The sequence below is a fragment of the Aspergillus welwitschiae genome (assembly GCF_003344945.1).
Source record: "Aspergillus welwitschiae strain CBS 139.54b unplaced genomic scaffold BDQ94scaffold_13, whole genome shotgun sequence".
NCBI lineage: Eukaryota > Fungi > Ascomycota > Eurotiomycetes > Eurotiales > Aspergillaceae > Aspergillus > Aspergillus welwitschiae.
The window spans coordinates 313,009-339,410 of NW_020798707.1; the positions used below are offsets into that span (position 1 = coordinate 313,009).

The window sequence follows — 26,402 nt, forward strand, 5'->3', positions numbered from 1 at the left end:
TAAGGAATCTAAAGAATAGCTAGGGGACTCCTACCCGCCTACTACCTCTCATCGCAGCACCAACACCCAAACCTGGCGCTCTCTGCTGCTCCCGGCACTCACCCGGAATCCTCCAACCAACCAAAGTTCCTCCCATACTACCCGTCCAGAAGTCTCATCACCACTAACACCCCCCAAAAAATCCCTTCCCAGCGAAATCTTCGCGTCGTGTCCTCTGCATCCCATAACAACACAACCCCATCCTTTTCATCATTTCTGAGCGATTTTTTCCATCTGGATGACTTCGCTCAATCCACTCCCCTTAATTTTAGCGCGTTAATCGGATGCTGTGTTCCCCGAAATAGACTCCATGCTCCGTGACGAGCTTCTCCGGTCTAAGAAAGATGAGATCGCGTACGTATTTTATTTTTCCCAGCGATCCAATCTACTCCCCTGGTCTTTGCGATATTGAATTATCGCTTACTTGGAATTTTAGACGTTGTTTGTCGTCGCGGAAGCGCAAACTGAGCGAGCTCTACTTTGCGACCGTAGGCTTCGCGGGCGCGACCGAGAACGCTCCGGCGGACTCGCTCTATCACCACAAGGAACAGGCGTTCCTCGACGCCAACGACCTCTCAAAGTAAGTCGGCCACATAAAAGTCACCCATATAGCTATTGTTTCATATGTGCAAATTATTTCAAATTTACCTATCCGGTCCACTGCGTGGTTATTCTACTATTTTCAAGTATCTCCACCTTTACTGAGGAGCATACGTTAACTGTCCGCAGAGGCCGTTATTTCAATCCAGCTACACTCCCACCATTACCAGACTATGCGTCTATTTTAGCGCGCAAAGCCAGGGAAGCGGAGGAGACAGCTGCGGCGACACGACCGGCGTCAGCGGAATTGACTGCCAAACCTCACGATGCTACGGCCCCCGTCCCCCAATTGGGAGCCCAGAGTGCTGCTGCGGGGGCCATTGCCAATGATGTTGAGCGCCAGCCAAAGTATCAGAAAGTAACAGAACAGAAACCTTCTGATCACCAGCCTGAGCACCGAGTGACAACTAATCAAGTCGCACCTGCTATCGTATCTCAGGTCTCCCAAGTGCCCGATGTTTCGCCTGCTGCAATAGCGCATCCCGCGCAGCCATCAGCTACTGACAACAGGGCGTCTCCATTGAAAACGGAAGCACGCCCAAATGTCTATAGCAATGGAATCGGGGAAGGTAGTGCATCCCCAGCCCAGGCACAGCCAAAGCCCAATGTGGATGCACGGCCACCTGGAACTCCAGAACTTTCGTCCGCTCAAAGGAAGGATGGTATACGGCCTTCCCTCCCTCAGGGCCGGCCCGCCCAGGTTCCTGAGCAACCACTCTCTCCTGTTTCTTCAGCAGGGCCTTATTCCAATAATACCCCAGTGCCAGTTCCCGTTTCACCTGCTACCAGCCCCGCGGAGGAGATTAATGATGCGCCCCACAAGATTCCAAGCCCCAAAGATGAAGAGGCAGTCAAGGCACCGCCTAACTTGGTACCTTCCACTCCCGATGAGCAACTTCGCCTGGAGGAGGCTCAGTCACTCCAACAGAGCAACCTAGCTGCGGCTAAGACAAGTGCGGACGAGGTAGACGGAGGCACTGTCACGAGCGAGGTGATTCAGGAAGATGTTGTGACCTCGCCGGCTGACATCAAAGAAACGCCTAAAGAAGCGCCCGAGCTGGCACCTGCCCTTCCGTCACTTGATCATAAGAGACTTGACGGGGTTATTGAGACAACGGATGAGTCACGGCCTTCCACACAAGCCGGAGCTGTGCCTCAAGCTGAGGCTAGCAGCAAGGTGCCTACGGAAAATGCTCCAGTGCTAAAGAAACCGACCCCCCCAGCCCATCCGGTACCGTCCCCACCGGAAAGAATGACAACCAGGGTATCCTCTGGCGCTATCAGACACAAATCTGTTTCCGAGATTTTGGGAGAACCTCCAAAGACCCCCGTCTCGCCATCGGACAAGGGAACTCTCCCCGAGAAGCCTACAGAAATAGCACGGGATGTGTCCACTGCGACCCCTGACTCTGCAGCAAGAATGCGGTTCAAAGATCGGAAAGCGCGGGAGAAAGAGAGGACCAAATTGTCTACCGTCGTCTTTCCGAAGCAGCAGCAGCAACAACAAGTCCAAGAGAAAAGCGAGTCCATGGAATTGGTCCGGCAACACGCTGGTGATCTTGCCAAGATCAATGAGGAACAAGACTATCTCTTCACCCTCTTCCAGAACCGAGCATATGCACCTCCCCGGGGTACAAGTCTCAGCACACTTCTCGCCTCAGCTCATAAGACTTTAACCACTTCCAATCACTTCCTCGATTACCAGGAACAGATGGATTGCCGTACCTTGCGTCGAATCTACTCCCTGCAAAATGCGAATCGATGGCCCCTGCGCCAGTTGAAACGTTCGGTTGAACCACCTCGAGAGGCAACACATTGGGATGTTCTTCTGGATCATGTGAAGTGGATGCGCACTGATTTCCGAGAAGAGCGGAAGTGGAAGATCGCAGCTGCAAAAAGCTGTGCTGACTGGTGTGCGGAGTATGTTAATAGTGACCCCGAACATCGGTCACTGCTCCGCATTCAAGTAAAGACCCCATCATTGAATGTCGAGGCTAAAACCAGCATGATCTCGCCGCCCGAAGAGACAGGAGATGAAATGGCCGCAGTATCTCACCCTACGCCAGACTTAGTGCCCTCCACCGAAGAGGATTCTGTTAGTGAAGGATTCAATGATGAGCCGCGTCACGATTTACATGACACAGTTGCACCAGCTGCAATCTTCTCCCTCGGTACCGACGAGTTCACGTTCTCATTGGACATGACGGCGGCGGCTCGAGAGATTCTCGATAACCTGCCAACATACACACCTGTCACTATCGCTCCGGACACGAACTTGCCAGCATTTAAAGAACCTCCGGACTCTGTATGGAAGACTGAAATTCTGCCCGTTTCAAAGTACGCGTCGGGCAAGATCACTTTCCCCGACGATGAACCACCTCCCAAGCGTAGCCGTTACGACTACTCACAGTACCAATCGGATCCTGAGCAAGCCGTGCTGGATTTGCCGCCAGAACAAACCAATGTCGCACTGTTCCGACCCGAAAACAGACATATACGTGATAGAATACATCCGGGTCATTCGTTCCGGCCTCCGACTGAGCATCCTATGCCCTCCGTTGGCTTCTTTGAATCTAGACAGTCGTCTCAGTGGACATATGCGGAGGATGATGAGCTACGGCGCTTAGTCAAGGAGTACTCATACAACTGGTCTCTTATCTCCAACTGTCTCACACCGTCATCACAGTTCACATCAGGAGCAGAAAGGCGGACACCCTGGGAATGTTTTGAGCGCTGGGTTGGCTTGGAAGGCTTGCCAGCCGACATGTCTAAGACACAGTACTTCCGCGCTTATCATCAAAGACTTGAGGCGGCACAGCGAACTGTACTAGCGCAGCAACAAGCCGCCCAGCAGCAGCAGCAACAACAACAGCAGCAGCAACAGCAGCAACAGCAACAGCAACAACAGGGCAACAATAGCAATCCTCAGTCACTACCCCAAGTTCGAAGGAGGACGACGCAACCTCTTAGGGTCGATCGCAAGAGATCCTCCAAGCACCTTGCATTGCTTGATGCTATGCGTAAACTAGCTAAGAAGCGAGAGACCATGCTCCAGAAGCAGCAACATGGTAAGACGTGAAACAGTATGATTACTTTGGCTTTTGCTAACTACTTTGATTTGCTGTAGCCTCGCACTTGGCATCGTTACGGAAAGTTAATGAAGCAAATCAACCGAAACCTCCAATCACGTCGCCCGCTGAATTCAGCCGACTCAAGTACGAGCGTGAATTGAAGCTTCAGGAGCGGCAAGAACAGTATCGGCAGCAAATGATTGCCCAGCAAAGAGTATGACCGCGTCTCTTTTCGTGCACCCTATTCCTGACTAACATCTATGTTCAAGGCGAACCTAGCAGCCCAACGTGCCGGGCAAATACCTAACCAGCAGCCGATAATGAATGCCCCAGGACGCACTCCTGGCGGCCTGCCTCATAACCCTGGAACTTCGGCTATGACCGGCAACACTACGAACGGGCTTCCGAATGCATTGCCTAACGGGCTGCCCAACGGATTGCCTCCCGGAGTTGGTGCAAACCAAGCACGTCCCCATATGCAGGGTATGCCCAACGCTACACCTGTAAATGGACCCATGCCTTCGAATCCAATGGCGATGAAGATGATGCCACAATCTGGAATTCAGCAGAACAATGGCGCCCGCCCTGGAATGCCTATGCAGACCCCTCCTGATAATACGCGTGTTATGCGGGAGGCAAATCGGCTTCAAGAGCAACAACGGATCCTCCAGACCAGACAGCAGGCCCAGCCACAGCAACATCCGCATCAGCAGCAGGCTCAGCCCCAACAGCCCCAGCAGCAATTCCATAATCAACAGCAGTTTGTGCCTCAAGGATCTCACTCTCCGAATCTGAATATGCCCAACGTCAACGGCACTACGAACAACCCTGCGATGATGGCGGCGCTGCAGGCTGGAGGTGGAATGCAAAGCCCTTCTTTTCACAATACTACCCCACAGGGAGTGTCTACGCCCTCCCCCCGCATGGCTCAACCCAACCTCCTGTCCGGTGGTGTTGTCCCAACTATCAGCACTATCCAAAGCCAAATCCAGCGGAGCAACCCGAACATGCCTCCGGAGCAAGTTAACAAGCTTGCTACGGACCGGTTGCATCAGTATCAACAGCAGCGCATGTCTCAAGTTGCCATGAGTGCTGCTGCTGGCAATATTGGCAGCGTGCAAGCCAATTACCAGATTCCCCACGAGGCCAGTTTCCAGTCCCCGCAGCCGGGCCTCAATGGCGCGCCGGGTATGCAAGTACCTCAGGCCCAAGGATATTCCCCCATGATGCGTGTTCCCCAACCTGCTCAGCAAAATCGTGTCGGTGTAGGGAGCTCTCCCGCTATGAATGGGGCGGTTCCTCAGCCGAGCCGGAGTGTGACGCCGCAAACCCAGCGCAGTGGCAGTGCCCAGGCTGGCGCAGTGGCCGGGACAAGCAAGAGTCCTAACCCTCCGCAAGCTCAGACAGCGACGAGCTGATGACCTTGCCTTTATCTTCTCTTCTTCGTTTGTAAATATTTCCCATCCACCTTATCACCTTTTATTCACTATCCCTGCTTCGAGCACCTACCTTGACACCCAGCGATCCTCTTTATTAACGCCACCCTTACTGCCTCCAACCCCTTCGTCCCTTTCACCTCCCCCAAACCCCGCCACCTGCCTTTGGAGACAGACTTTTCTGTCTTATTTTTCTCCAGATTTCTCTTGTTATACCGGCAGCTTTTCACCGGCTTTCGGCCGGTTGCCTGTTATGCACAAATGGCTTCCTTTTCAATCGACCGGGGCTATGTCCCCCTCCATTTTCAACTTTGTACTACATGTATTGATAGGACGGATACAAAAAGGTCAGGAAACTATTGGAACGTCATTTGGAATGGATTGCATTAGAGCAAAAGAGCAGTTAATGACTACGACTGTACGATTACTATTGAGAATAATTGACGCACCTGTACTACATCGTAATTGCTCTGGGGTTGGGTTTAAGCGCGCGTCTAACCCGCGTGTTTTGCCACCGCCTTCTTTTTATCCCGCCGATTGTCTAGTCCTCCACCAGCTCCAGTTCTACATACTCAGTAAAGACTCGCTATATGCTGCGGGTGCTCATTTCGCACATATGGATTAAAGGCAGCTTTTCACTCCCCTAATTAGTTCTCTCCGAATCAGCAGCCCACGAAGGGGCACCGTCACAATGTCGTCCTCACAATCGCCGCAGAACAGCAATGCGGACTCCAGTTCCTCAGCGAAGCCATTCTCTCTATCATTAGGCGGAAACTCCACGAAAGCACCAGCAAACGGCCAGCCGAAGAAAACATCCTTCAACATTCAAGGCGCGGCGCGTTCCACCGACTCACCCAGCCGAACACTCGCGCGCCGACCTCACCACCTGCACGATGACGAAGAATCCGATGAAGAAGCCGCGCCCACTCATGAAGCCGTCACCGGGTTCGACACCTTAACGGGAACGGCTATTCCCGCCAACAAGGTGGAAGAAAAGCGCGAGCTGGTCATTCCCGTCGCTGGAAATAATAATTGGAGGGACCGTCCGGGCGTCAATCTCCGGAAACCTAAGGGCAAGAACCTCTTGCCAAAGGAGGTCCAGGCCATTCAGGAAGCTCAGAAACGGGGTGAAGTTGCTGGAGATAATGTTGAGACAGAGCGTCCGAGTATGGCTTATGGGTTGAGTTTTGCGCAGCCGGCTTCGCAGGATTCGGCCCAGGCGGCGGATAATGATCGCCCGATGAAGGACGTTACTGAGCCTGCTGCTACTCCTGCTGCCGAGGTAGAACCCAAGCCACTCACGCAGGATGAGATTGCCTTGCAGGCGCTTATTCGAGAGACGAAGGGGGAGCCGGAGCGCAGGTCGGATCTTGTTATTGAGTCGGTTAATCGAGATGACGATGATCGGGCGGGCGGGCGATATGATGAGACGTCTTCGTTTCGAGCGGATGTTGCGGCGCGCCCGGAGTCTGCGAGCTTGGATCAGTATAACGCAATCCCTGTTGAGGAGTTTGGCGCTGCGCTACTTCGTGGTATGGGGTGGAAGGAGGGTCAAGCTGTAGGAAGAGGAAAATACGGTGGTTCTGCAAATCAGGACAATAAGCCGCGGGTCCCGGAGCGTCGTCCTGGGTTCCTGGGGATTGGAGCGAAAGATGTGTCTGGGGGGAAGGGTGCAGAGGCCGAGCTCGGTGCATGGGGCAAGGCTGCCATGCGGAAAGGGTCCAGGAAGGGAGGGAAGGAGGGCGAGTCCAATCCGGAAGGTGTATATATGCCCATCATGATGCGAAACAAGCAGACCGGCGAGTTCATAACAGAAGAGGAGCTCGCGGCGCAACGGAAAGAGGCCAAGAAACGGGGCGACGATGACGAATGGAAGCAACGACGAGATCGCAATTTGGAGAAGAGTGGCCGTGATAGGGATCGTGATCGTGGCTCACCGCGTCGCGACTACGATGACGATGAAACTGATCGCTATGACAGACGGAGGACCGGATCTTCAAGGAGAGACCGGAGTTTGTCATCCAGTGACCGGCATTCAAGACGGCGCAGATACGAAGATGAAGATAGCGAGAGTCGTGATGACCGCTACTACCGGGACAGAGACCGTGACCGGGATCGTGACTATCGCCGGGATCGTGATCGAAATGGAGATCGGGAACGAGAGCGTGACAGGGACAGAGATCGGGATCGGGACCGCAGCAGACGGTATCGTGATGATGATCGCCATAGTAGCTCAAGGCATTCTTCGTCGCATACATCGAGTAGACATCGTGACCGGGATAGGGAGCGAGACAGTGATCGCGACTCCCGCCGGAGAAGGAGAGACGATGATCGATGAATCGGGGAAGACGTGGCCTGCTTTTCACCTTTCAATTTCCTAGACATATTCAAATCCGCATATACTACTTATGATCTTGATACCATTTTGTATGACACAGGACGCGTTGGAAGGACTGTCGAGAATGATACTACTAATGACGTTGACATTTTTAATACCGACGACTAGTTCCATGGCCAGGTAGAATATCTGCCTGAGTAGCTTCCAATCCAGAACAGGTAGTGTCATTTCAAAATAAAAGAAACTTTTTATGTACTGGTCTCCTACCAGAAAAGAACAAGTACTCCCACTAAAAGCGCCACCATACACACGGTATTTGCAAACATGCAGATTAACTCGGGTCTATTTGTACATAGTCTCATTCAAAAATCTTAGTTTTATCCACACTTGGGTTCTCCTATACCCCCAGCATGACCACATCTTTCTCATGCTCCGGGACACTGTCTTCAGGGAGACTGCTGTAAGGGTCATACGGGGTAGAAACGCCCAATCCTCCAAGTCCCACACCACCGTCCATCTCTGCCAGAACCCATTCCACGAGGTAGCTTTCGTCGGAAAGTTCTTCGACACGACGATAATGCCGGTCGGTATACGAGGCCAGAGCTTGCAGGATATCCTTCATGCCTGCTGAAGTGCGACCCTCGCGGCGACGCTTCGCCATACTTGAGGTGGCAAGCTCGACAAACGTTGAAGCCGGGTAGGAGCGGAACAAAGCGAACAAGATTCGCTGTGCGACCCTGGATGTTCGGGCGTTCGTGTTCCAGTCACGAAGTCTAAGGAGGAGGGTACATAGATTTTCGGGGTCAAGGGTCTGAAGAACCTCGTCGATCGAGGGGTTGCCAGTTAGGCTGTTGGCACGCTCGCTGGCTTCGGAGTCGGTCGCTGTTGGGTCATCTGCGGCATCGATGGCAGAAGTAAACAAGGACAGTAGCCGGGCTGGGTGGTTGAGTTGAAGCGCGAGTGTGATGGCTTCGCGATATGCTCCGGCACGAATGTAGTTCTGGAGCTGTTGATCTTGCTCAATACGAGCCGAGTTGGCGTTTACAGTAGCGGTGTATGTAGCAGAAGTCGTGTCTGTCCAGAAGGTAACAGTTGAGTCGGCAGAACCAGAGGCAAGGCCGTAAGGAGAAGTTTGTGAGAGGGTAGATGAAGACAGAACGTCATCACGGCAGCCAGATGGCGTAGGGCTGGCTAGAGCCCAGACACGGTCTTCATGGTTGTCGAGAGTCGTCTCGACCTCGCCGCTGTAAGGTGACCAAATCTTCACCAAGCCATCTGCGGCCGCAGACGCAACTAGAGGTCGCACCTGCGCAACTGCATTATGTGTCATTGCTTCGTCTTCATCCTCATCCTTGTTGGACAAGTCCGAAGGTGGCAGCCAGATCACCTTGAGCACACTATTTGTGTGGCCTTCGAAGGTGAGAAGACAGCTGTAGTCCGACAGGCTCCAGATCTTGATAGTCTTGTCTCCCGATCCTGTAGCAATCATGCCTCGGTTTGTGCTCGTTCCGGTGTCGGATGTGAGGATAGGAGTACCACGAGGTGCGAATCGTGCTGACCAGACTCCCCTCTTATGTCCACGCAGGACACCCACAACGGAGCCATCCTCTATAGACCAGATCTTCACAGTACGATCCTGAGATGCGGACGCGAACAACGTTGATGTCGGATTGATATCCAAAGCATTAATATCTTTTTCATGGGCTTTCCGTGTGTATACTGCCTTGGGATTGTGAGGCTTGGATGACTTGAGGGGAGCCAATTTACCCGTGTCCCATCGTTTGATAGTACGATCCTGAGATCCTGTGAGCAGGAAAGCAGGAGGATGGTTCAAAGGGTCGTTGTGAGCAGGGGTGTTGGCTGGCGGAGGAGCTCGGGGGAAACTGATGGCACCGAGCGACTCGGCATGTCCAGTGAGGACAGCAAAGCATGTGTAAGAGGAGTTCTTCGGGTCAAGCCGCCAAAGACGTGCAGTATTATCCTTTGCACCGGTAACAAGCCAGTGGCCTGACCAGTCAACGTCGATACAAATGATGATGTCGTCGTGGCCTTCTAAGTGCGTGACATCGGCACCAAAGTAGTCACCCTCTCCGGTAGCGGGCCTATCCTCGGAAGGCCCAACTGAAACCACCCTTATGCTTTCGGTGTTGGTAGCCAACGCAAGCATCGACCGATCGGGACCGACATATGCGAGATCGATGATATCATCATCGTTGCCGGAGATACGTCTGATAACTGGCAATGGCTCAAGGGTAGACCCAGCTTTGTAGTCGGCGAGTGGCTGAAGTGAGTGCAGTCGGATGGTCTGGTCAGCATGCACGGTCATTGCGAATGACATGCCTGCGGAATACTGGATCGCCACCACGGCCTCGAACTCGGCCGCAGCTTCTTGCTCGTGAGTAACCTCTCCTCCGCGGTTGCAGTCCCACACACGCAAACGGCCGTTCTCTCCTCCCACCAAGCACAATTCGCTGTCAGCAACAAAGCAAGCTGCTTCCACGCTCTCAAGGACAGGGATGACACGGCGCGTCTTGAAAGTCCGCACATCCCACACAATGACAGTCTTATCGCGGCCTGCAGAGAGCAGCGCATTCTCTGCGGGCGAGTACGAAAGACTCCGTACAACGGAGACGTGCGATTCCAGTGATGCGATAGGCTTTCTCTTGTTCAAATCCCAGACGCGGACCATACCCTCCTCATCACCCGAAGCGAGTCGAAAAGCGCCAATCGAATCGGCTACTTCATCCATGTCCTCATCCTCATCAGAGTCATGGGTTTTGCCCTTGGGTCCCTTCTTCTTCTTCTTTGATGATGCTTTGTCGTTGTCCTGGTAAGGTACCTGGAAGAAACACAGCGCCGAAATAACACCACCATGACCATGGAAAGTATGTGTGATATATCCACCCCTAATATCCCAAACCTTAATAGAACCATCCGCAGCGCCAGTTGCTAGGAGAGTACCCGTGGGATCGATCGCAGTGGTGACAACAGGGGCTGTGTGAGGTTTCAAGCTTCTAGCTAGTTTGGCCTCGACGGTTCGTGTGTTTTCATCGAAAGGCGTCAGAGAGTAGATGCGCATGGACATCGAGCGCGAACAGAGAACGACATGCGAAGCCGATGGAGAAACTAAGCGCAGTCAGAACATACCTCCTAGCTAGCGTAGGAAGGGGAAGCAAAAGAGAGAGAGAGAGAGAGTTGCATACTGGCCAAGCTAGTGATTATCTCGCCGTCCTAAAACATCCGGGTTAGCCATTTGCGACTTCTAAATGTATGAGAGAAGCTTACGCCTTCAAGGCTGGCAACTTGGTCACCGGTCTCAAGGTCGACCACGAGAGCATCCTCGCCAATGCAAGTCGCCAATAGACGACCACTAGCATCCAGCGCAGTGCTTCCTCCGGTGTAGATGGGACGAAGAGTTCGAGACGCCTCGAAGGTCGTCTTAACCACGGCTTTGGACATGATGGGGTAATTTTCTCAACAACCAGAAGTCTAGGAATCTACCGCGCCATCATACGACAGAACAAATCCGCGCTTTCAAAGAAATTGGCAGTTGCGTACCGCCGTCCGAGTCGCCGTCGCACCGAAACTTTTGGGTCTTTTTTCGAGATGTTTGCTTTGTTTGACGAGCTGGTGGAACCCCGCTAGCTCGTGATCTAACCGCCCCAGACGCCGGAGCCGCCTAGATGACTGACACTTACCATTTGGGGCAGGACTACCATCGATCTCGCAATCCATCAAGTTGCTTTTGCTGGTCTCGGATATCTTCATCATCAAGGCAGAAATGCCCCTTACGGTTACTTTTCGATGAATGTTGTTGACATGCTCACGCGATGGGGCGGCGAGCATATCTCAATCGGCTGGCTCTGGTAGGCTCATGTCTCTTTTCGTTGTATATGCTCAGCTGCGAGTGGGGACACATCTGATGTAGTTTGTTGTCTGCGCGAAAGTCTGTTTGCTTTTGAAGTAATATGCAATCAACACGAATGGGATCTTCCTTTCAGGCATATCTACATCTTCGTCTTCATACCTACCTGTGTCCTATCTCAAGATTGGCAGTCACCTCCTCTACCTAGCAACACTTCCCCGTTTCCATTTTACGTGTTACCATCTATTATATCAGGCGAATAATTAACAGCCATCTAGGGCCGGTCTCCTTACGAAGCTCCTGAGCGCCCTGCGAGCTCTGCGATGAACTCAGGAAATGTCACTCAGCGGACAGTATCAAGCTTACATGCGGACGGATACGTCCAGCATTACGATGAAAGAGGCCATCCAATCAACCCGGAATCTAAGTCCTTTGGCAGGGAACTCCGTAGAGCCAAGAATGATATTCTTTCCACAATGGGCATTGTTGTCAGCGAAGATGGCAATGTCAGTGGGCCCAGCGAACAGCAGAAGCTCGATATCATAGCTGCGGAAAATGACTATGGCTTGGTTATGGCCACACTGGACCAAGTCTCAGTCTTCCTTGGCTCTTGGTGGACCTCTTCCCTTCTAGGTCGGGTACAGGTAAGAGCGCCATATACAGTAATGGCATCTATAGCTATGGGACAGCGGGTTAATTGAACATTTATCAGACATTTAAGAGCTATACGCGGCTGCCCCTGCTAAGCATTGTGCGTCTTGAACGCTCTGCCTACGGAATATGGGGCTTCTATTTTGCTGGGATTCCGGCATGGGCTGTATCCACATGCATATCCTTTTGTCGACATCACCCCTTGGAACGTCTAATTGCTTTCTTGCAGAATTTGTTCCCGGAAGATGACGTAGGCTCGAAGCTTATGCGGGCATTGTTGAATGTCGTATATTCAGCGTAAGTATCCCGAATCAACCATTCCGCTATCTTCTAATGCCATGTATAGGGGCAGAGGAACCATGCTGGTTCTGGCGATACAGACGTACATGTATTCCCTCTTACAGTCCCTTCACATCGTTCCTGCTCACTCTATGCCCGGGATACGCTTCTTCTTGCCCTTTGGTGAGCTAGCTTCAATGCAGCTACCCAATCTACCCACAGATTATTCTGTCGAGTCGCTTAGCGGATTCCTACTAAGCCTTCTAAAAACTCCGGCGCTACTCGTTTACCTCTCTGTATGTCTACGCCCAGTAATTGAGGTAAGGCTTTATCGGTTTATTCGGCGAAGACTGCCAAAGCCCATCTACGCGGACGAACTCTCTGTGAAAGTGGCGTATGACAATGATCTTATTGACTGGATGATGCCAGCTCTTGGGCGTCGATCAGAGGAAGAGAATCGTCGCAGTAATCTCTCCTTCACGGATGACCTGATGTACGAGCTAGGTTTCTTCCGATCATGGGTGCTATCTTGGTTTGGCCTCAAATCATTGCGAACGGCACGAGCATCGGAGCAAGCAGCAGACGCTCGTCGTAGGCGAGAGTGGCTGGAGTCCCTTCCTCAAAGCATAGAGCAGTTGCAGCATGAGCGGCAATCCAGAACCCGTCGACCACGAAGACGGTCATCCGAGCCTCCGTTTACGAGTGGACATATCCATCATGACCAATCACGTTCTAATACTCCAAATCGACGCTCACTCGACCAAACAGCGGATTTAGGTGCTGGCTTCGGTGGCAACCAAGTCCTTGCCAATGAAGAAAACCGTATGTCTCAGTCACCAACTGAAATGAGTAGCGGCGACCTCGCGGAGATGGCTCCGCTACGGCGGGCAGGGACCTTACCTCCACCAGACGACAACTCGTCAGCTCTACCAAACGGAGAGTTACAGCGTGGTGATGCAGGTGAGAATCACCGGAACTCGCGGTCAAACACGCTTTTCTCCCGTCCATCGTCCCCTGCGACCTCTTCTCCAGCTTCACCCCGGGTCCGGGCTTCCCTTATCCATCAAAATTCCGATGTCATCACAATGCAGCTGGAGCTTTTGGGAAACCGCCGCCCTCAGGACCAAGGACAGGCAACCGCACGACCTCAAAACGAAGCCTCTCAACTCCCAGCTAATGGCGAGGTGGTAGACGGGCAAACGATCTCTGAATTCCTCGATAGTCTTCTGTCCAACCAGGGCAGGAATCTGACCACAGTTCTTAATTCAGATAATATGGATAGTGATGGACTCTCTAATATGACTACGAGCGCATCGCCTATGCCTATGAATGACAACCTTGGTTCGGGCTCTCCGGGTCACATTCAAGATCTGGACTCTCAACGGCCACCTGCTGAAGCTCCTACATCAGATCCGGTGAATGTCCTGCCTGAAAGCATAGAGGAACCGTCACAGGGGGACACACTCCATCAATCCCCCGAGGTCGAGCGAGCCCATGAGAATGACTTTGATTCCGAGATGTTTCCCCGAATTTCCGATCCTAATATTCGCCAGAATATGGTACCTAGTGGGACCGCCACTGCGAATCGGGTTACCATTCTCTCCTCTCACCCTGTCGACTCGTTAGCATCGCATCTAGCGTCTATACTAACAAACGTTCTGTTCATACCTCTCGAATCCCTCTACCTGCGGTCCCTTGCTGCGTCATATCTGCGGTCTACTCACGCTCCTGCCGCTCTTCGAGCTGATGTCCGAGGGTTAGGAGATTGGAGTTTGACCCCACGATCAGACATGTTGTCATATCTTGGCAAGGTTGCCCTCATAACTGGAGTACAAGCTGCCGTTAACGCAACTGTTTGGGGTGTCATATCCGGCGCCGCCATCAAGATCGGAAGAAAATTTTGCGGCTGGGGAACGCTATAAACATCCTCTAATCTTTCTGCCGGCTATGCAAATCTGAGATGGCCTGTTAGTCGGAATAGTACTTTCGACACATTGGCTTTCTGCCGCCGCTGTCGCCTTTTTTCTTCATTGCACATATTACTGGGCATAATGGACACCGTCACTTGATCCTTCTCATTATCATCTTTTCAGCCCTCAGTGACAGAGTAACTTCAACAGCATCATTTAGTATGAGCTATGGCTGCAAGATCAAAAATAATTCGGAAGAAATGGTTAATTCTATCATCGTCGTAGATTCTTAATTATACAGTAGCCCCTCCGTGCCAAGGCCTACAGTCGGGACCGTTCAACAAGCAGTATTTAACAAGACACCACATCCACAAATATCACGGTATCACTTAGCCGGATTCTTCCCCTTACGGTTCGGCACGCCAGGAACCTTTCGACGTTCCCATACCATCAAGTACCCTTCCTTCGTGAACAAAGTTTCGCTTTCTGCTCGCTTGACAAACAGATCCTGAATCTCCAGCCACTCGGGTCCACGCTGCTCGCCAGCATGTTCTTTCTGAAGCCGACCATTCTCCGCAGACATAGCTTTATCATACAACTGAACAAGCCAGGAGACTTTCTCGCTGCCAGCTCCAGCTCCTGACGAAGCTTTTCCGCTAGCAGCATTGACTCCTTTGTCTGCTGCGGCTTCCTCGTGAGCACCTGGAGCGGCGACAGTAGGGTCGAGGATGATGTTTGCGACAAGATCGTAGAGGATCGGTTCCCCTGGAGGCCAGATCTCTGGGTTTGGCTCAACATAGGGCGACATGTCTAATGAGCGAGGGGATGGGAAGGTCACGATTGTGGGGTTACGTTCGGAGACGAAGCGGTTCTTGCTGAAGCGCTTGATGTGGAAGAGGAGGTAGGGAGGAAGGGGGTGGAGGAGCCTGTGGCGGACTCTGTGGGCGAGTTTTTCGGAGGCGGTAATTCCGTTGTACTTGTTCAGGAGGGTAGTCAGAGGGACTTGCGGGATGATAGATTCCCGGTTCGCGGATTGGAAGAGGGGCGTGGGTGGTAGGTCTAAGGTGAGGATGAGGAAGGGTGTCGTTTGGCTGTTGATGGAGCCGGATTCGGTGAAAACTAGACGCGCGTTTTGGGTATCTGAATGGGCTGTGATAGCCTGGCTTTCGATCCTCAAGTGACCCTGGAATGCGGCTTGTACAACGCTTGTAGGTGTCTTGGATGGTTTCTTGGAGCCTCCGAGAGAGAGGTGGAGGTTGTTCAAGAACCACGACATGAACTCCACTGGATCGGACTGCTGTGTGAGGGTAAAGCGCTTGGATGAGCGGAGAGCGATCTCCTGCAACAGTTCGTGCGGAGATACATGGGAGCGAAATGCCTTAGGGTTCCATAGTTTTCGGACTAGGGTACTGAAGCGGAGTGCTAATTGAGGCGTTCCTGGTTGAGGGAATTCATGCAGCAGGAAGTAATTGCGAATGGGGAAGACGTGAGCTAAGAGCTGGACCACCACGTTCAGATAATCGTTGGCTTTGATGTTATTCATGCCAACAAAACCTGCAAATGATTAGCACATTGTCTTAAGCAACATAAACAGTCTGAGTGTCTTACCAGGCCTATAACGGTTTCCTGCCAGGTCGAATGCGTCGTGTACTTCCTTGTCCAGCTTCATCACCTCATCCTTGCTGTAGTACGGGTCCACCACGTATTTGATATCGTCCAAGCTCTGGTTCTTAACCTCATAGCCTTCCGGGAGAACGTAGACTTTTTTAGTACCCATATTGACGAAAACATGGTGTCCGACCTCAAGCGCATGGAAATAGGCATGCGACTTCGGTCCTCTGCCCTGGAAGTATTTGCCGCACACCAGACAAGCGTACACATTAATATTCGACAAGCTGACCGAACATAGCTTTTCAAAATCGAAGTCGAGGATTTCGCGATTGATCGTATCGAGGTACAGGTCGCTGTAGCCCTCCATGGGGGCGCTCTGACGTTTCGGGGCCGCGATAACCGGTTTGTCGTCATCAGCATCAATATCGGACGATTCGGGGCCTCCATCTTGCGCTGCTTCCGCTAGCTCTTCGCCTTCCTGATCGGCAGCTGCAAGAATATCTTGTCCGCTGCGCTCATGTTCTTCAAGTTGCTGTCCAGTCGCCCGGCGAATCGGCAAAGCTCCACGGCGCGGGTCGTCCTCCGGCAGCTCTTCGTCCTCCACACGCGCTTTCTTCGAGGCAGGAGAGCCTGCTGCGAGCTCTTCCTCGAGCGACAGCTCAGCTTGTCTCTTCGACATCATGACTGGATAAAATGGCGAGATTGGTGAGGGAAGCTGCTGGGGTTGCGGGAATCGGACTGCGAAGGACGCGATGCAAACCGCCCAGTGCAAACATGCCAAACACCCGCACAGCGTCATAAGGTGCTTGGTTACATACGGCATCATGGAATCGCAACCGGCGGCATCAAGCTGGGTGCGCTAGTGCTACGATGTTACGGGTAAAATAGGCTTCTCGAGAAATCATTGATATTGTCTCTACTTTAGCTAAATGATAGAAGAGACTTTATCTCGGTCAAACTCATGGAAAATACCCTGCCATGCAACCCGATCTTCTCTTGAAACCCAAGTCCCGTGAAACCGAAAACATAAGACAATCATTGGTATGATACATCACATTAGGCACTCTTGACAATCCTGTCATTATCGAATGGTACTTCTTGCACGCCGTCCTTTGTCACGATCTTCACCAGAACCTAGAAGTTGTCAGCTACCCATACTCGCTCGCACTGCGGGGCCTATGACTCTGGTAACATACACCCTTGTAATCGATCGGTAGTCTGCGCTTCAATTCGTCTGTGCACATTTCCAAGAGCTTCATTCCTTCTTCGAGCGAGATGTCGGGGTGGTGGTGTTTATCGAGAGTGGACAGGCAGTAGTATCTAGAGCACCTTAGCATGAATCCCAACAGCTTGAGACCGCTGTTACTCAGCGCCCACACTTACTGCGCATAGCCGTGAGCAGCATATGGTACGGGAGCCAATGATGCCAGATAATCAATCCAGTATAGATGAGGCTTCTGCGTGATGGGATCGACACCTCCCAGCAGGAGGTTGACAGTGTAGGGATTCCGAGACCGCAGACTCCGCGCCATTTCTCCCCGGACAAAGCTGGCAACTGCACTCGGACCCAGCTCCGTATCGTTCCGCATCGTGTATAGTTGGATGTTGGCTTGGATGTACTCCGCGAATTGTACTAATTGAGCTCCGGGTTAGCTATCTAGTTTATGGCGGTTCCGCGTCTCCGATCACTGGGAAAGCTGCAACGAACCTGTGTCTCCCGCCTCTCCCGAGAAGGCCATAAGGTTGTGTTCATTCAGCTGCTTTGTCTTGTCATCTTCGGCTTTGAGGATGGTGGGGCCTCTCATGGCAGCTTTGGAGGCCGCCAGAATGACGAAGTCCTTTCCAGTGATGCCGAGTAGAACCTCCCTGTGAACGAGGATGAGTGAGCGTCGTGTCCATCGATATATATTGCGGCATACTTACATGTTTGTAGTATCTCAGGGTGTGTTTATTCTCGAGGAAAGATGAAAGAGAGGGGGGTAATGGAAGAGGAGATGGAAAGATGACAGTCGAGAGCCCATCGTTGGCCGCGCGGAGCTTTGACTGCCTGGAGCTGCGGCTCTTGCTGCCTTACTGCCTTAGGCGGGAGCTCCGCGCTGAGTCAGCAATTAGGCGTAAAGTTGATGCGCTTTCCGCCTGCACGGTCCACCGGCAGAAAAAAGTGAGAAACCGAGTATCTCCATCGCATCGGCCAATTTGCCAGAGCCTTCTTCCCCTCCAGACCCTCTTTTACCGCCCGTTTTCCACTCTCGGAGCTTCGGTCAATTACATTGGGTGATGTCGTCTTTTTTCACCCTGCCCGCTTCGCAGCGGAAGCGCAAGAGAGAAGACCGCGCTGGCGCCCCCGCGTCTAAGAAACGAGGTGTCGATGGAGACGGAGATGCAGGCGCAAAGAGTGGCAAGAAGAAGACTAGGGAGCCGTCAGTTTCGGGAAGCGACATTGATGAGGATGAGCTCAGTGGTGCCTCAGGGTTATCGGAGGAGGAAAGTGGCTCAGAATCCGACGAAGGAGAGACAGCCGGAGACCGGAGATTGAAGCTTGCGGAGCGGTACTTGGAAAATGTCCGGGATGAAGTGGAGGACTTTGGCTTTGACGCGGCCGAGATCGATCGTGACTTGATCGCAGAGAGGCTGAAAGAGGATGTTGTAAGTACAAATCCGCCCATCCGGCTCCTGTTCGGCTGGTCAGGCGTTTTACATGCAGAGCTGACGAGAGCTGCAGGATGAATTCAAAGGACGCGTTTATCGTCAGATTGCCTCCGATTTGGCCTTCTCGACGGCCTCCCATACCTTCTTCCGGGCAGATACGCAGTCAACTACGTCAATTGCAGTCCATGCGCCGTATGTTTACACCGTTTCGAAGGACAAGACCTTGATTAAATGGGAACTCGCCACACCCACCTCCACGACTTCTACAACAAATGGAGAGGAGTCCAAACGCCCTCCTCGCCCTCAGCGGAAGAAGCCAAAGCAGGTCAGGTTTGTGCGGGGCTTGCGAAAGGTTGCGGAGACGGGAGAAGAGCATGGACATACCAAGAACATCTTGTCCGTCGCAGTGTCGCCGTCCGGAAAATTTGTAGCCACGGGAGGAGAAGACCGGAAACTCATCGTCTGGGACGCGGAGACTCTTACCCCCCTGAAGACCTTCACACAACATCGCGACGCTGTCAGTGGTCTTGCCTTCGCTCGTCATATCTCTACCATGAGTTCTGGAGAGCAGCTCTTCTCTGGCTCTTATGACCGGACCATCAAGACCTGGTCTCTGAGTACAGCCGGCCATGCCTATGTTGAAACACTCTTCGGACATCAAGATCATGTTACGTCCGTCGCCGCCATGGCCATCGATCAGTGTGTCAGTGTGGGAGCGCGCGATCGCACGGCCAGGTTGTGGAAGGTTATCGAGGAATCCCAACTGATCTTCCGTGGTGGTTCTAAGAGCGCCTCCTATCAAGAGAACAACATTGACTGCGTATCGCCGTTACCTCCTAACCACTTCGTTACTGGATCGGACTCAGGTTCCATCTCTCTCTGGTCCATTCACAAGAAGAAGCCGCTTCACACGATCCCTCACGCACACGGCCTCGACCCCTTACCTCCACTGGACGAACTCTCCTCTGAAGTCAATCAAGAAACCGCAGCACACAATTCCCGTCACCTCCGGCGCATGCCCCGCTGGATCACCGCTTTGACTACGCTTCCGGGCACAGACGTCGTACTTAGCGGCAGCTGGGATGGCTTCATCCGGGCATGGAAGATCTCGGAAGACAAAAAGACCATTGTTCCTCTGGGCCCTATCGGAGCAGGATCCAGCATTCCGCTAACCCCCGACACCCCATCCGAGCAATTAAAGCAGACCCTTGCCTTCGACACACCGACGAGCCCGGATCACATGGCAGTTGATGGTGCGCCGGCCCAGCAGACCGAGGAGGAAGCAGAACCGCTGATCAAGGGTGTGATCAACGATATTGCTGTTTTCGAGCGTCGCGCAGAAACCGCCAAACCAGGCCAAGCGCCAGCGGAACCCAAGTCCAAGTCCAAGTCCAACACCAAGCCGTCTGCGCCCGAGCAACATGGGCTCTGCATCGTAGCCGCTGTTGGCAAGGAACATCGGCTAGCAAGGTTCAAATGCTTCTCCAACAACTTCCATGACGGCCCCACCGCGGACGGTCGGAACGGTGCCGTCGTGTTCGAAGTACCATTCATCTCCCAAAAATCGAAATGATCGATCCTGGCATCGATCGATTAGTATCCGAATCGAGGCGCTGACTGACTAATTGATCTTGGTGGCGGCGCTGGACGGCTGTATGCAATGTAGTGGAAACATCATGGCGTCTGTGCATCCTATATTTCTTTTCTATCTACTCTATGCATGTATCTTTATTCCCGGGCCGGTGGTCTCTGCATATTGCTTTCAAAAGTTCGCATTAGAAGAGGTACTTTTCTGTTCTACTATCTCTCTAATCCCCGTGATTTAGCCGGTTTTTTGTACGATGTATATACTTTGAACATGAGAATTTTCTTCAATGACTCCTCTCCTACCACTAGTAATAGTATTTCTCATAAGACATCTACCATCAAACCCACCAACAGAAACCAAATTCACACCCTCACCAATCCTCAACAAAGCCGGCATGTTGAAGTTCTACCTACCGACGAGAATCGTCAGCTGAAACCACAACATAAGCGCCGAGCGTGACAACGACCCTGCAACCTGCAGGCCACTAAGTCTAGCGGGTTCATTAATTCCCCGGCGCTAAAGCCGGCGACTAGACTGAAGGCGGATAGGGATATCTGCCTAGACTAGATAGTGGACTCGGCGAGTTGGGCGGGGCATGATGCATAGTTACTAAGTTTAGTTCAATACTATTACTATTTACGGCTATGGCGTATGATCAGAGCAGTACTCGCTCCATATGTTGATCTGTTGAGCGGGAAAGACTAGGAGTTATTCATGTAGCACCAAATTCCGCGACGCGCGCACGCGAATGTGCGCAGTTAGGATTGGAATTCACAGAGGGGAAGATGTAGTGCTGCCCACGCCGGGCGTACCGGGGAAGGATGCGGCGTTACTAGTACGATTGTGGTTGTTGTGGAGAGGTGGGATAGTGGTGGTGGGTTAAGCGATTGATGCTTTCGATGTTGGGGGTGTGGAAAATGATCTTTAATTCTGTTGTACTGATATACTACTACTGCTTGGATCATGGTTCACTTGATTAGTGTGAGATTTTTGTTATGTATTGTCTCAATCAATGAGATCGGTATTTCCTGCAATCTAGAATGATGGTATGGCGGGAAAATAAGAAGACTATAAGATGCTTGATGATACATGTGCTCTTAAACGGATATGTCATAAAAGGAATGGCGCTTGATAACAACCTTTACCCAAGGTACTGAACAAGTAGCATGAGACAACGGATCGCAAACAGGGGTATTTTCAAATGGCCTGAGGGAGGGTTAAGCCTTCTTTACGGGGATGATGCAAATGTCCTGGAACATGTAGAATAGAACGCGACCTCGTATCTTCTTCGGGGTGGTCGCAAATCAGATTGCCAGCTCGGCTGTTGGGGTGTATGTAGTAGGCCAGATATAGAAGGGTAATATTTCTTTTGAGGTCCCAAGGATGGGTGATCGAGCACCGCAAGATCAAGAGAAGTCGCACATAATGGATCATTAGGAAGTAATATCAATCGTCATTAGAATCGTAGATGAGTTGTCGGGGTGATTTAATAGGCCGAGGGTCGGCGATTGCCCCTGTCTCTTGTCCGCCTAGTTGGTCGCACGGGGCCTTCGTCAGAATCGTCATCCACGCTGATTGCATTCATGACAGTAGATCCAGCGGACACTTGCTGTTGTAACCGTGGATCATGACGGATATCTCCCTGGGATCTGGATTCACTGCGTCCCGACGCTGTACCGGAAGTCCCATTCTCGCAAGATGGCGAACTCGACTGTATTCGGTAGGTTTGGATGCGATTGCGCCGAATGCCACCAACAGGAGGCAGAATCGGATCCTCGTCATCATCGTCATCGTCATCGTCGTCGTCATCATGACTTTCATCGTCCAGGCTCTCCTCGTCGCTTTCCTCAGACATCTCATCAAAGGTTGACAAGTCAGTTCCAATAGTGTGGGTGACCGAAATTTCATGCCGCCCAACCACTGTGGATCGGTCAGATTCTGAATAATCATCGTGTTCCAAGTCATCGTCGATGAACGAATCCATGTCTGCATCCTCGTCCTCATCGTCCATGTCGCTATCTTCCTCGAGAGCTGACGAAACTCCAGAAGGCCAGCCATAATGGTTCTGCCGGCGAAAAGGCCCAGTTGTGCGCACACCCGGAAGGTCGCCAGGCGCTAGGCCATACCACTGACGATAAAGTTGGTCTATGTCGGCAGGTTGAATATCAAGGGGCAGCTGGTCATGGCTGGGATCCCAGCCATATTCATCCGCGTCCCCAAACCCATCTTCAATCTCATCATCGTCTTCCAAATAGTCCGTCATCTCGGAGTTTTCGTCTGACTCACTCCAGCCTGAACTTCCAGTCACAGACTCATCATCTTGTCGATACCCGCATTGTGCACATCCTTCATCTTCCTCTAGCTCCCAGGAACAACGTGGACAACGCACAACATTGTCCTCGAGGTCCACGATAGGTTGCGCGACTGGAAGCTTCTTGTTGAACGTACCACGGAACAGGCCCCCTTCCCGCGGGTGTGTGTTGGCCTTGTCTTTTTCCAGTCGCTCCGCTTCTTCGCGTTGATGGCTTAGGTGTTCGTCTGTGGTCTCGCCCTTATCAAGCAGCTCCGGGCGACTTGTGAACATTTGAACAACAGCGCGGACCTTGAGTATTTCAGTTAGTGCCTGTTGAGCATCGGATCAGAAACAAGTATGATATGCAGAGGCCTACCAAGTAAGCGGGAGCTGGTTGCGCTTTCACCGGTGCTCGACAGTCCGGGCATGTCTTGTTGTGCCTCCCACCAACAAACCATGATGTTAGACACTAGAGCGAAAGGTTAGACGCCAAAACTTATGAGTGTCGTCGAGATTGGCGATACTGACACTGTAGCAAAAGGTATGTCCGCAGGCAAGGGTATAGGGTTCATAAAGTGGTCGGATGCAAACGCCGCATTGTAGGAGAGAACGGATATCGTCGACATGACCTTGCAGGGTTTGAAAGAGCTAGAAAATAACGATATATATCAGCGCATGAAAGGCTTGACCCTACAAAGGGAAGCTCACCCCTGACGCGTTATCTCCAGTATTGACATTTGATGTGCTGGTGCTCTCGGAGCCATTGCTCAAGGCAGCTCCAGCGGGGGTAGGTTCGGACATGGTATGAGGGGGCACGGATCAGACGCTGGTGGTAACGGGTTTATATAGTTGATGATCTTGTCCTTGTATCCGACGCGACAAGTTCCGTCTCAGATACGGAAGGTAGACGGTGTGCGGTCGGAGAGGAAGGGGTGGGATACAAGTAGTATGGATGGGAACTCTCAGGTACGCGCGAGGATTGCGGACATTGACAGAAAGAACTCCCCACCAAGCGCTGGAGTTTGACGCGACGGGAGAAGGGCGCTAGAGATGTCGAGACGGTGTGCTCTTGGCCTGAAGGTACCAGACGGTATGACCGGCACGAAGCAAAGAGAAAAGATTCGAAGAAAGAAAGAGAATTGATCATATGGCGATTGGTCTGGCCGGCGTGAGCATGATTTTCTGGTCGGGGAATCTGCGCGCAAACCGAGCAAACAATGGGGCGGCGGATGATTGAGTGGAACCGTGGAAGAAGCCGAAACTCTACCTGTCGTCGGGTCGATCCCATCTATCTCTACTCCGTATCCTCCAACACATACACATCTTTCCAACTTCCAACAATTACGCCGGTCAAAAGAAACGGAGGAGAGACGGGATTGAATCCAGTTTGATGGGTTAGCGGACAAGGTCATGGGCTGTGATTTGTCCCTCTTCAGTGCTAGACGACGACCCTAACGGAAAACTAAGGCCGAAGGAGTAACCCGGCGCCGTCTCACCGTCGATACGCCAAATATATCTCAGCAGCGCTTTAGCTCTGTCATAAGTGGACCACGTCGGGGTTATTACTACAGTTGGATCGGAATAAATTATCCAGATTTTATCTTTGTATGAACAGTGAGATGGGGCTTGCTCATATCCCAACAGTTCCGATACTTGCGGCAGGTTGGCCACCACCACCCTTTTCCATATTAGTGCATTCGTTTCGCATGTCCCAGCGCTTCGGTGAACCTTATGTGAGTATGCAGGGGGCAACATATTCTAGTACAATGTGATGCCTTCTTCTTTTTGTGGCAATAATCAGGCTGGCGTGTCTCCACCATATGACCGAAGGAACATGGCTGAAATCCGGACACCAATCGTCTGCCACACTTATACTTGATCTCCTCTACTCAGCTCCTATAACATGGCCATCCTCATAGAGCACACTTCACCGTTGTACAGATTGGATCATAGCAATATAAATAGTTCTCATGGAGCAATGAATGAAGTATCATCTTTCAGACCCCCGGTGCGAACGGCTTCACAATGTCGATTCTCTTCAATTGGCAACTGACTGCAGGTCATCTGTACGTGGTGCATTTAGTAGTACTTCAGCCAAGCAGCACATGGCTTCAGCTTGTGACTCTCTTCTAACCGCTCCTGTTGCACTAAAGCGCTTGATAAACGCCTTAAGACCACCAGCTTTCAGGTTATACCCCCCTAGGGGGTTACCCCCAACAAGAAGAATGTCTCCTGACTATCTACTGATGAGCTTATGCAGGTTTAAATACACTATGTATGAAGCGGGATAATATGGAGAGATTTGACTTAGAATCCTATCTGATTTTAGAAAATATTATTTCTTCCTGTGACAAGAAATCGAGAGCGTTGACTTTCGAAGCCGAATTGAAGCGAAAGTGATAAACTTCAGATGATGAGGCTTAGCAGACGTAGAATCTGAAGGCTGCACTACTCGACATCTGCGAGCGCCCGCTTCCGGGAACGCTCTAGCTTCAGATCCTCTGACACAAGGTGACTATCATCAATCACTCCCTTGATCACTTTTTCGTCGTCCACGATCTCTTTATTCATGTGTTCCAAAAAATCGATCTGCTCACGAATGAAGAGTTTCGCAGCACGCGTATCAAAAGTGCGCCGGGCTCGCTTTTGGTCTCGCATAAGTTTATTGACGTCACGGAGACGATCGCCAAGGATTTCGAATCGATATTCAGTGAACTGATGATACAATTCATTGAGGTCCGATATTGGGCGGACGGTGGTAAGCACGGTGTCGTCCTTGATGGACGAAGCCCGAGGCCGGAAGGAAGTCACCATGGTAATTCGCTCGGTCGCCCCCAAAGCACGGAGAGCTTTGTGCTCGATATACCGGCCTTGTAGGATGACTGCCGAACCCTAGGACAACTCATAAGCTTGAGCTATTAAGATCCAATTGTCATGTACTTACCTTCTGCGGTCCCCTGACTTTGACAATATCGCCGTTGCCCGTTCTAAGGGCCGTTTCTCCACCGATCATATTGGTACAGTCGGATAGCATTGTCACACAAACGAAGGGGTAGCTGTCAGTGTGCCAGTCGACTATGGCATCATCGTTGCTGGGCTTCACGGCAATACCCTTACCCAATACCCCGGCTTCCTTCACGGCTTCATGCTTCTCCTCTTCATTGTGACCAGAAATGTTTACGTGGCCCAGTTCGAAGTCCATAACCGGGACGAGATCGACACCGGCGACTTTGGAGATTATAGCAAGTGTTTCAGGATTTTTCCAAGCGTCATAAACAAATGGAGCGCACCTGTTCCTATGTGTCAGTCATGGCTTCAGATGGGATGAAAGCTTCGATATTTACTCAGCTGCATAGCCCCTTAGCTGACATTCGGCAATCTCACTCGAGTACTTATGCTTGGCATAAACCTCACTGGTGAGAACTTCCTTACGCATGTGCTCCACAGCTTCGACCGAAAATAGTGAGAATGGCTCGGAGACGCCAACAGGGGAAACTCCACGATTGTTAGGGTAGCCGAGCTCGTTCATCGTGTGGACCTTCGAAGGAGGCACAAAAGCGAGATGCTTGGACGGATCGAATACCACATGCTCTGGCTCTGGAGCGGCCTTTTCGACCTGGCAAGCCTCATTTTCCTGGAAGGCCTCTCCGGTGATGTCGACTACCTCATTAATGGCTGAGACCGGGCTGGCCATGCTAGTTCCCACAAAGGCCATTTTTCAGAGAGGAGTTTTATAGAGACAACTGGCAAAGAGGACGGTGGTGTTTTACTTGAAAGAAGACGATGGTCTGTTACTTGAAGGACTGAGAGAAGCTGATGGTGAGGATAACTGTTAAAGGGTGACCAGGTATTTATACCTAAACTTAACAAATCTGCCCATGGCAAGATCCGGATGCAAATAACTTCACTGCACGCTGTAGCTCGACAAATCAGTGAGCTTTCTCCAATATGTGAATTCCCTCTCAAGCTTAACAGCTGCCCAGCAAGTCCTAGCTTAAGAAAATACGCACGGTATGTTCCTTGGTCGATGAAAGCCTGTTAATGGATACATGGGCATATTGGAGCGTGCTAG

General features: G+C 51.7%; 8 protein-coding genes across 8 annotated transcripts; 4 read left to right on the plus strand and 4 right to left on the minus strand.

The window, feature by feature from the left end:
* Nucleotides 1–78: 78 nt before the first annotated feature.
* Nucleotides 79–5,264, plus strand: eaf1 (MYB and HSA domain protein). The gene is made up of 5 exons (XM_026773061.1): nt 79–393; nt 476–619; nt 769–3,707; nt 3,767–3,924; nt 3,980–5,264. The coding sequence occupies exons 1-5, from the start codon at nt 350–352 to the stop codon at nt 5,126–5,128; spliced, it is 4,434 nt and encodes a 1,477-aa protein (XP_026627140.1). The 5' UTR covers nt 79–349; the 3' UTR covers nt 5,129–5,264.
* A 573-nt stretch (nt 5,265–5,837) lies between these two features.
* spp2 (spliceosome ATPase-activating subunit SPP2) lies at nt 5,838–7,796 on the plus strand (the record flags this gene model as incomplete). Its single annotated transcript, XM_026773062.1, has 2 exons — nt 5,838–7,056; nt 7,127–7,796. 2 exons carry the CDS (start codon nt 5,838–5,840, stop codon nt 7,525–7,527), a joined length of 1,620 nt encoding a protein of 539 aa, XP_026627141.1. The 3' UTR covers nt 7,528–7,796.
* BDQ94DRAFT_23060 (U3 snoRNA-associated protein UTP13) lies at nt 7,797–11,028 on the minus strand. The gene is made up of 3 exons (XM_026775278.1): nt 10,770–11,028; nt 10,688–10,715; nt 7,797–10,610 (listed from the first exon to the last, which is right to left on the minus strand). Exons 1-3 carry the CDS (start codon nt 10,941–10,943, stop codon nt 7,882–7,884), a joined length of 2,931 nt encoding a protein of 976 aa, XP_026627142.1. The 5' UTR covers nt 10,944–11,028; the 3' UTR covers nt 7,797–7,881.
* Nucleotides 11,029–11,513: 485 nt separating this feature from the next.
* On the plus strand, nt 11,514–14,388 carry BDQ94DRAFT_23065 (uncharacterized protein). Its single transcript, XM_026775279.1, has 3 exons — nt 11,514–11,993; nt 12,062–12,297; nt 12,347–14,388. Exons 1-3 carry the CDS (start codon nt 11,673–11,675, stop codon nt 14,199–14,201), a joined length of 2,412 nt encoding a protein of 803 aa, XP_026627143.1. The 5' UTR covers nt 11,514–11,672; the 3' UTR covers nt 14,202–14,388.
* A 186-nt stretch (nt 14,389–14,574) lies between these two features.
* BDQ94DRAFT_159038 (cysteine proteinase) lies at nt 14,575–17,605 on the minus strand (the record flags this gene model as incomplete). Its single annotated transcript, XM_026769030.1, has 6 exons — nt 14,575–15,743; nt 15,798–16,484; nt 16,865–16,934; nt 16,997–17,120; nt 17,184–17,433; nt 17,509–17,605. 6 exons carry the CDS (start codon nt 17,603–17,605, stop codon nt 14,575–14,577), a joined length of 2,397 nt encoding a protein of 798 aa, XP_026627144.1.
* A 376-nt stretch (nt 17,606–17,981) lies between these two features.
* Nucleotides 17,982–20,312, plus strand: BDQ94DRAFT_142118 (ribosomal RNA-processing protein RRP9). Its single transcript, XM_026765965.1, has 2 exons — nt 17,982–18,446; nt 18,523–20,312. The coding sequence occupies exons 1-2, from the start codon at nt 18,078–18,080 to the stop codon at nt 20,020–20,022; spliced, it is 1,869 nt and encodes a 622-aa protein (XP_026627145.1). The 5' UTR covers nt 17,982–18,077; the 3' UTR covers nt 20,023–20,312.
* Nucleotides 20,313–21,523: 1,211 nt separating this feature from the next.
* On the minus strand, nt 21,524–23,131 carry BDQ94DRAFT_169657 (uncharacterized protein; the record flags this gene model as incomplete). The annotated part of the gene is made up of 4 exons (XM_026771337.1): nt 21,524–22,639; nt 22,707–22,799; nt 22,855–22,959; nt 23,039–23,131. 4 exons carry the CDS (start codon nt 23,129–23,131, stop codon nt 21,524–21,526), a joined length of 1,407 nt encoding a protein of 468 aa, XP_026627146.1.
* Nucleotides 23,132–24,778: 1,647 nt separating this feature from the next.
* On the minus strand, nt 24,779–26,045 carry BDQ94DRAFT_169658 (uncharacterized protein; the record flags this gene model as incomplete). Its single annotated transcript, XM_026771338.1, has 3 exons — nt 24,779–25,222; nt 25,275–25,620; nt 25,675–26,045. 3 exons carry the CDS (start codon nt 26,043–26,045, stop codon nt 24,779–24,781), a joined length of 1,161 nt encoding a protein of 386 aa, XP_026627147.1.
* Nucleotides 26,046–26,402: the final 357 nt, after the last annotated feature.

Coding starts and splice junctions, on each gene's coding strand:
- eaf1 (XM_026773061.1), top strand. CDS start 350: ATGCTCCGTGACGAGCTTCTCCGGTCTAAGAAAGATGAGATCGC. Junction 394..475: donor TCTAAGAAAGATGAGATCGC/GTACGTATTTTA, acceptor TTGGAATTTTAG/ACGTTGTTTGTCGTCGCGGA. Junction 3,925..3,979: donor AAATGATTGCCCAGCAAAGA/GTATGACCGCGT, acceptor TCTATGTTCAAG/GCGAACCTAGCAGCCCAACG.
- BDQ94DRAFT_23060 (XM_026775278.1), bottom strand. CDS start 10,943: ATGTCCAAAGCCGTGGTTAAGACGACCTTCGAGGCGTCTCGAACTCTT. Junction 10,716..10,769: donor AAGTTGCCAGCCTTGAAGGC/GTAAGCTTCTCT, acceptor CGGATGTTTTAG/GACGGCGAGATAATCACTAG. Junction 10,611..10,687: donor GATAATCACTAGCTTGGCCA/GTATGCAACTCT, acceptor GACTGCGCTTAG/TTTCTCCATCGGCTTCGCAT.
- BDQ94DRAFT_23065 (XM_026775279.1), top strand. CDS start 11,673: ATGAACTCAGGAAATGTCACTCAGCGGACAGTATCAAGCTTACATGCG. Junction 11,994..12,061: donor CCCTTCTAGGTCGGGTACAG/GTAAGAGCGCCA, acceptor AACATTTATCAG/ACATTTAAGAGCTATACGCG. Junction 12,298..12,346: donor TTGAATGTCGTATATTCAGC/GTAAGTATCCCG, acceptor TGCCATGTATAG/GGGCAGAGGAACCATGCTGG.
- BDQ94DRAFT_142118 (XM_026765965.1), top strand. CDS start 18,078: ATGTCGTCTTTTTTCACCCTGCCCGCTTCGCAGCGGAAGCGCAAGAGA. Junction 18,447..18,522: donor AGAGGCTGAAAGAGGATGTT/GTAAGTACAAAT, acceptor CGAGAGCTGCAG/GATGAATTCAAAGGACGCGT.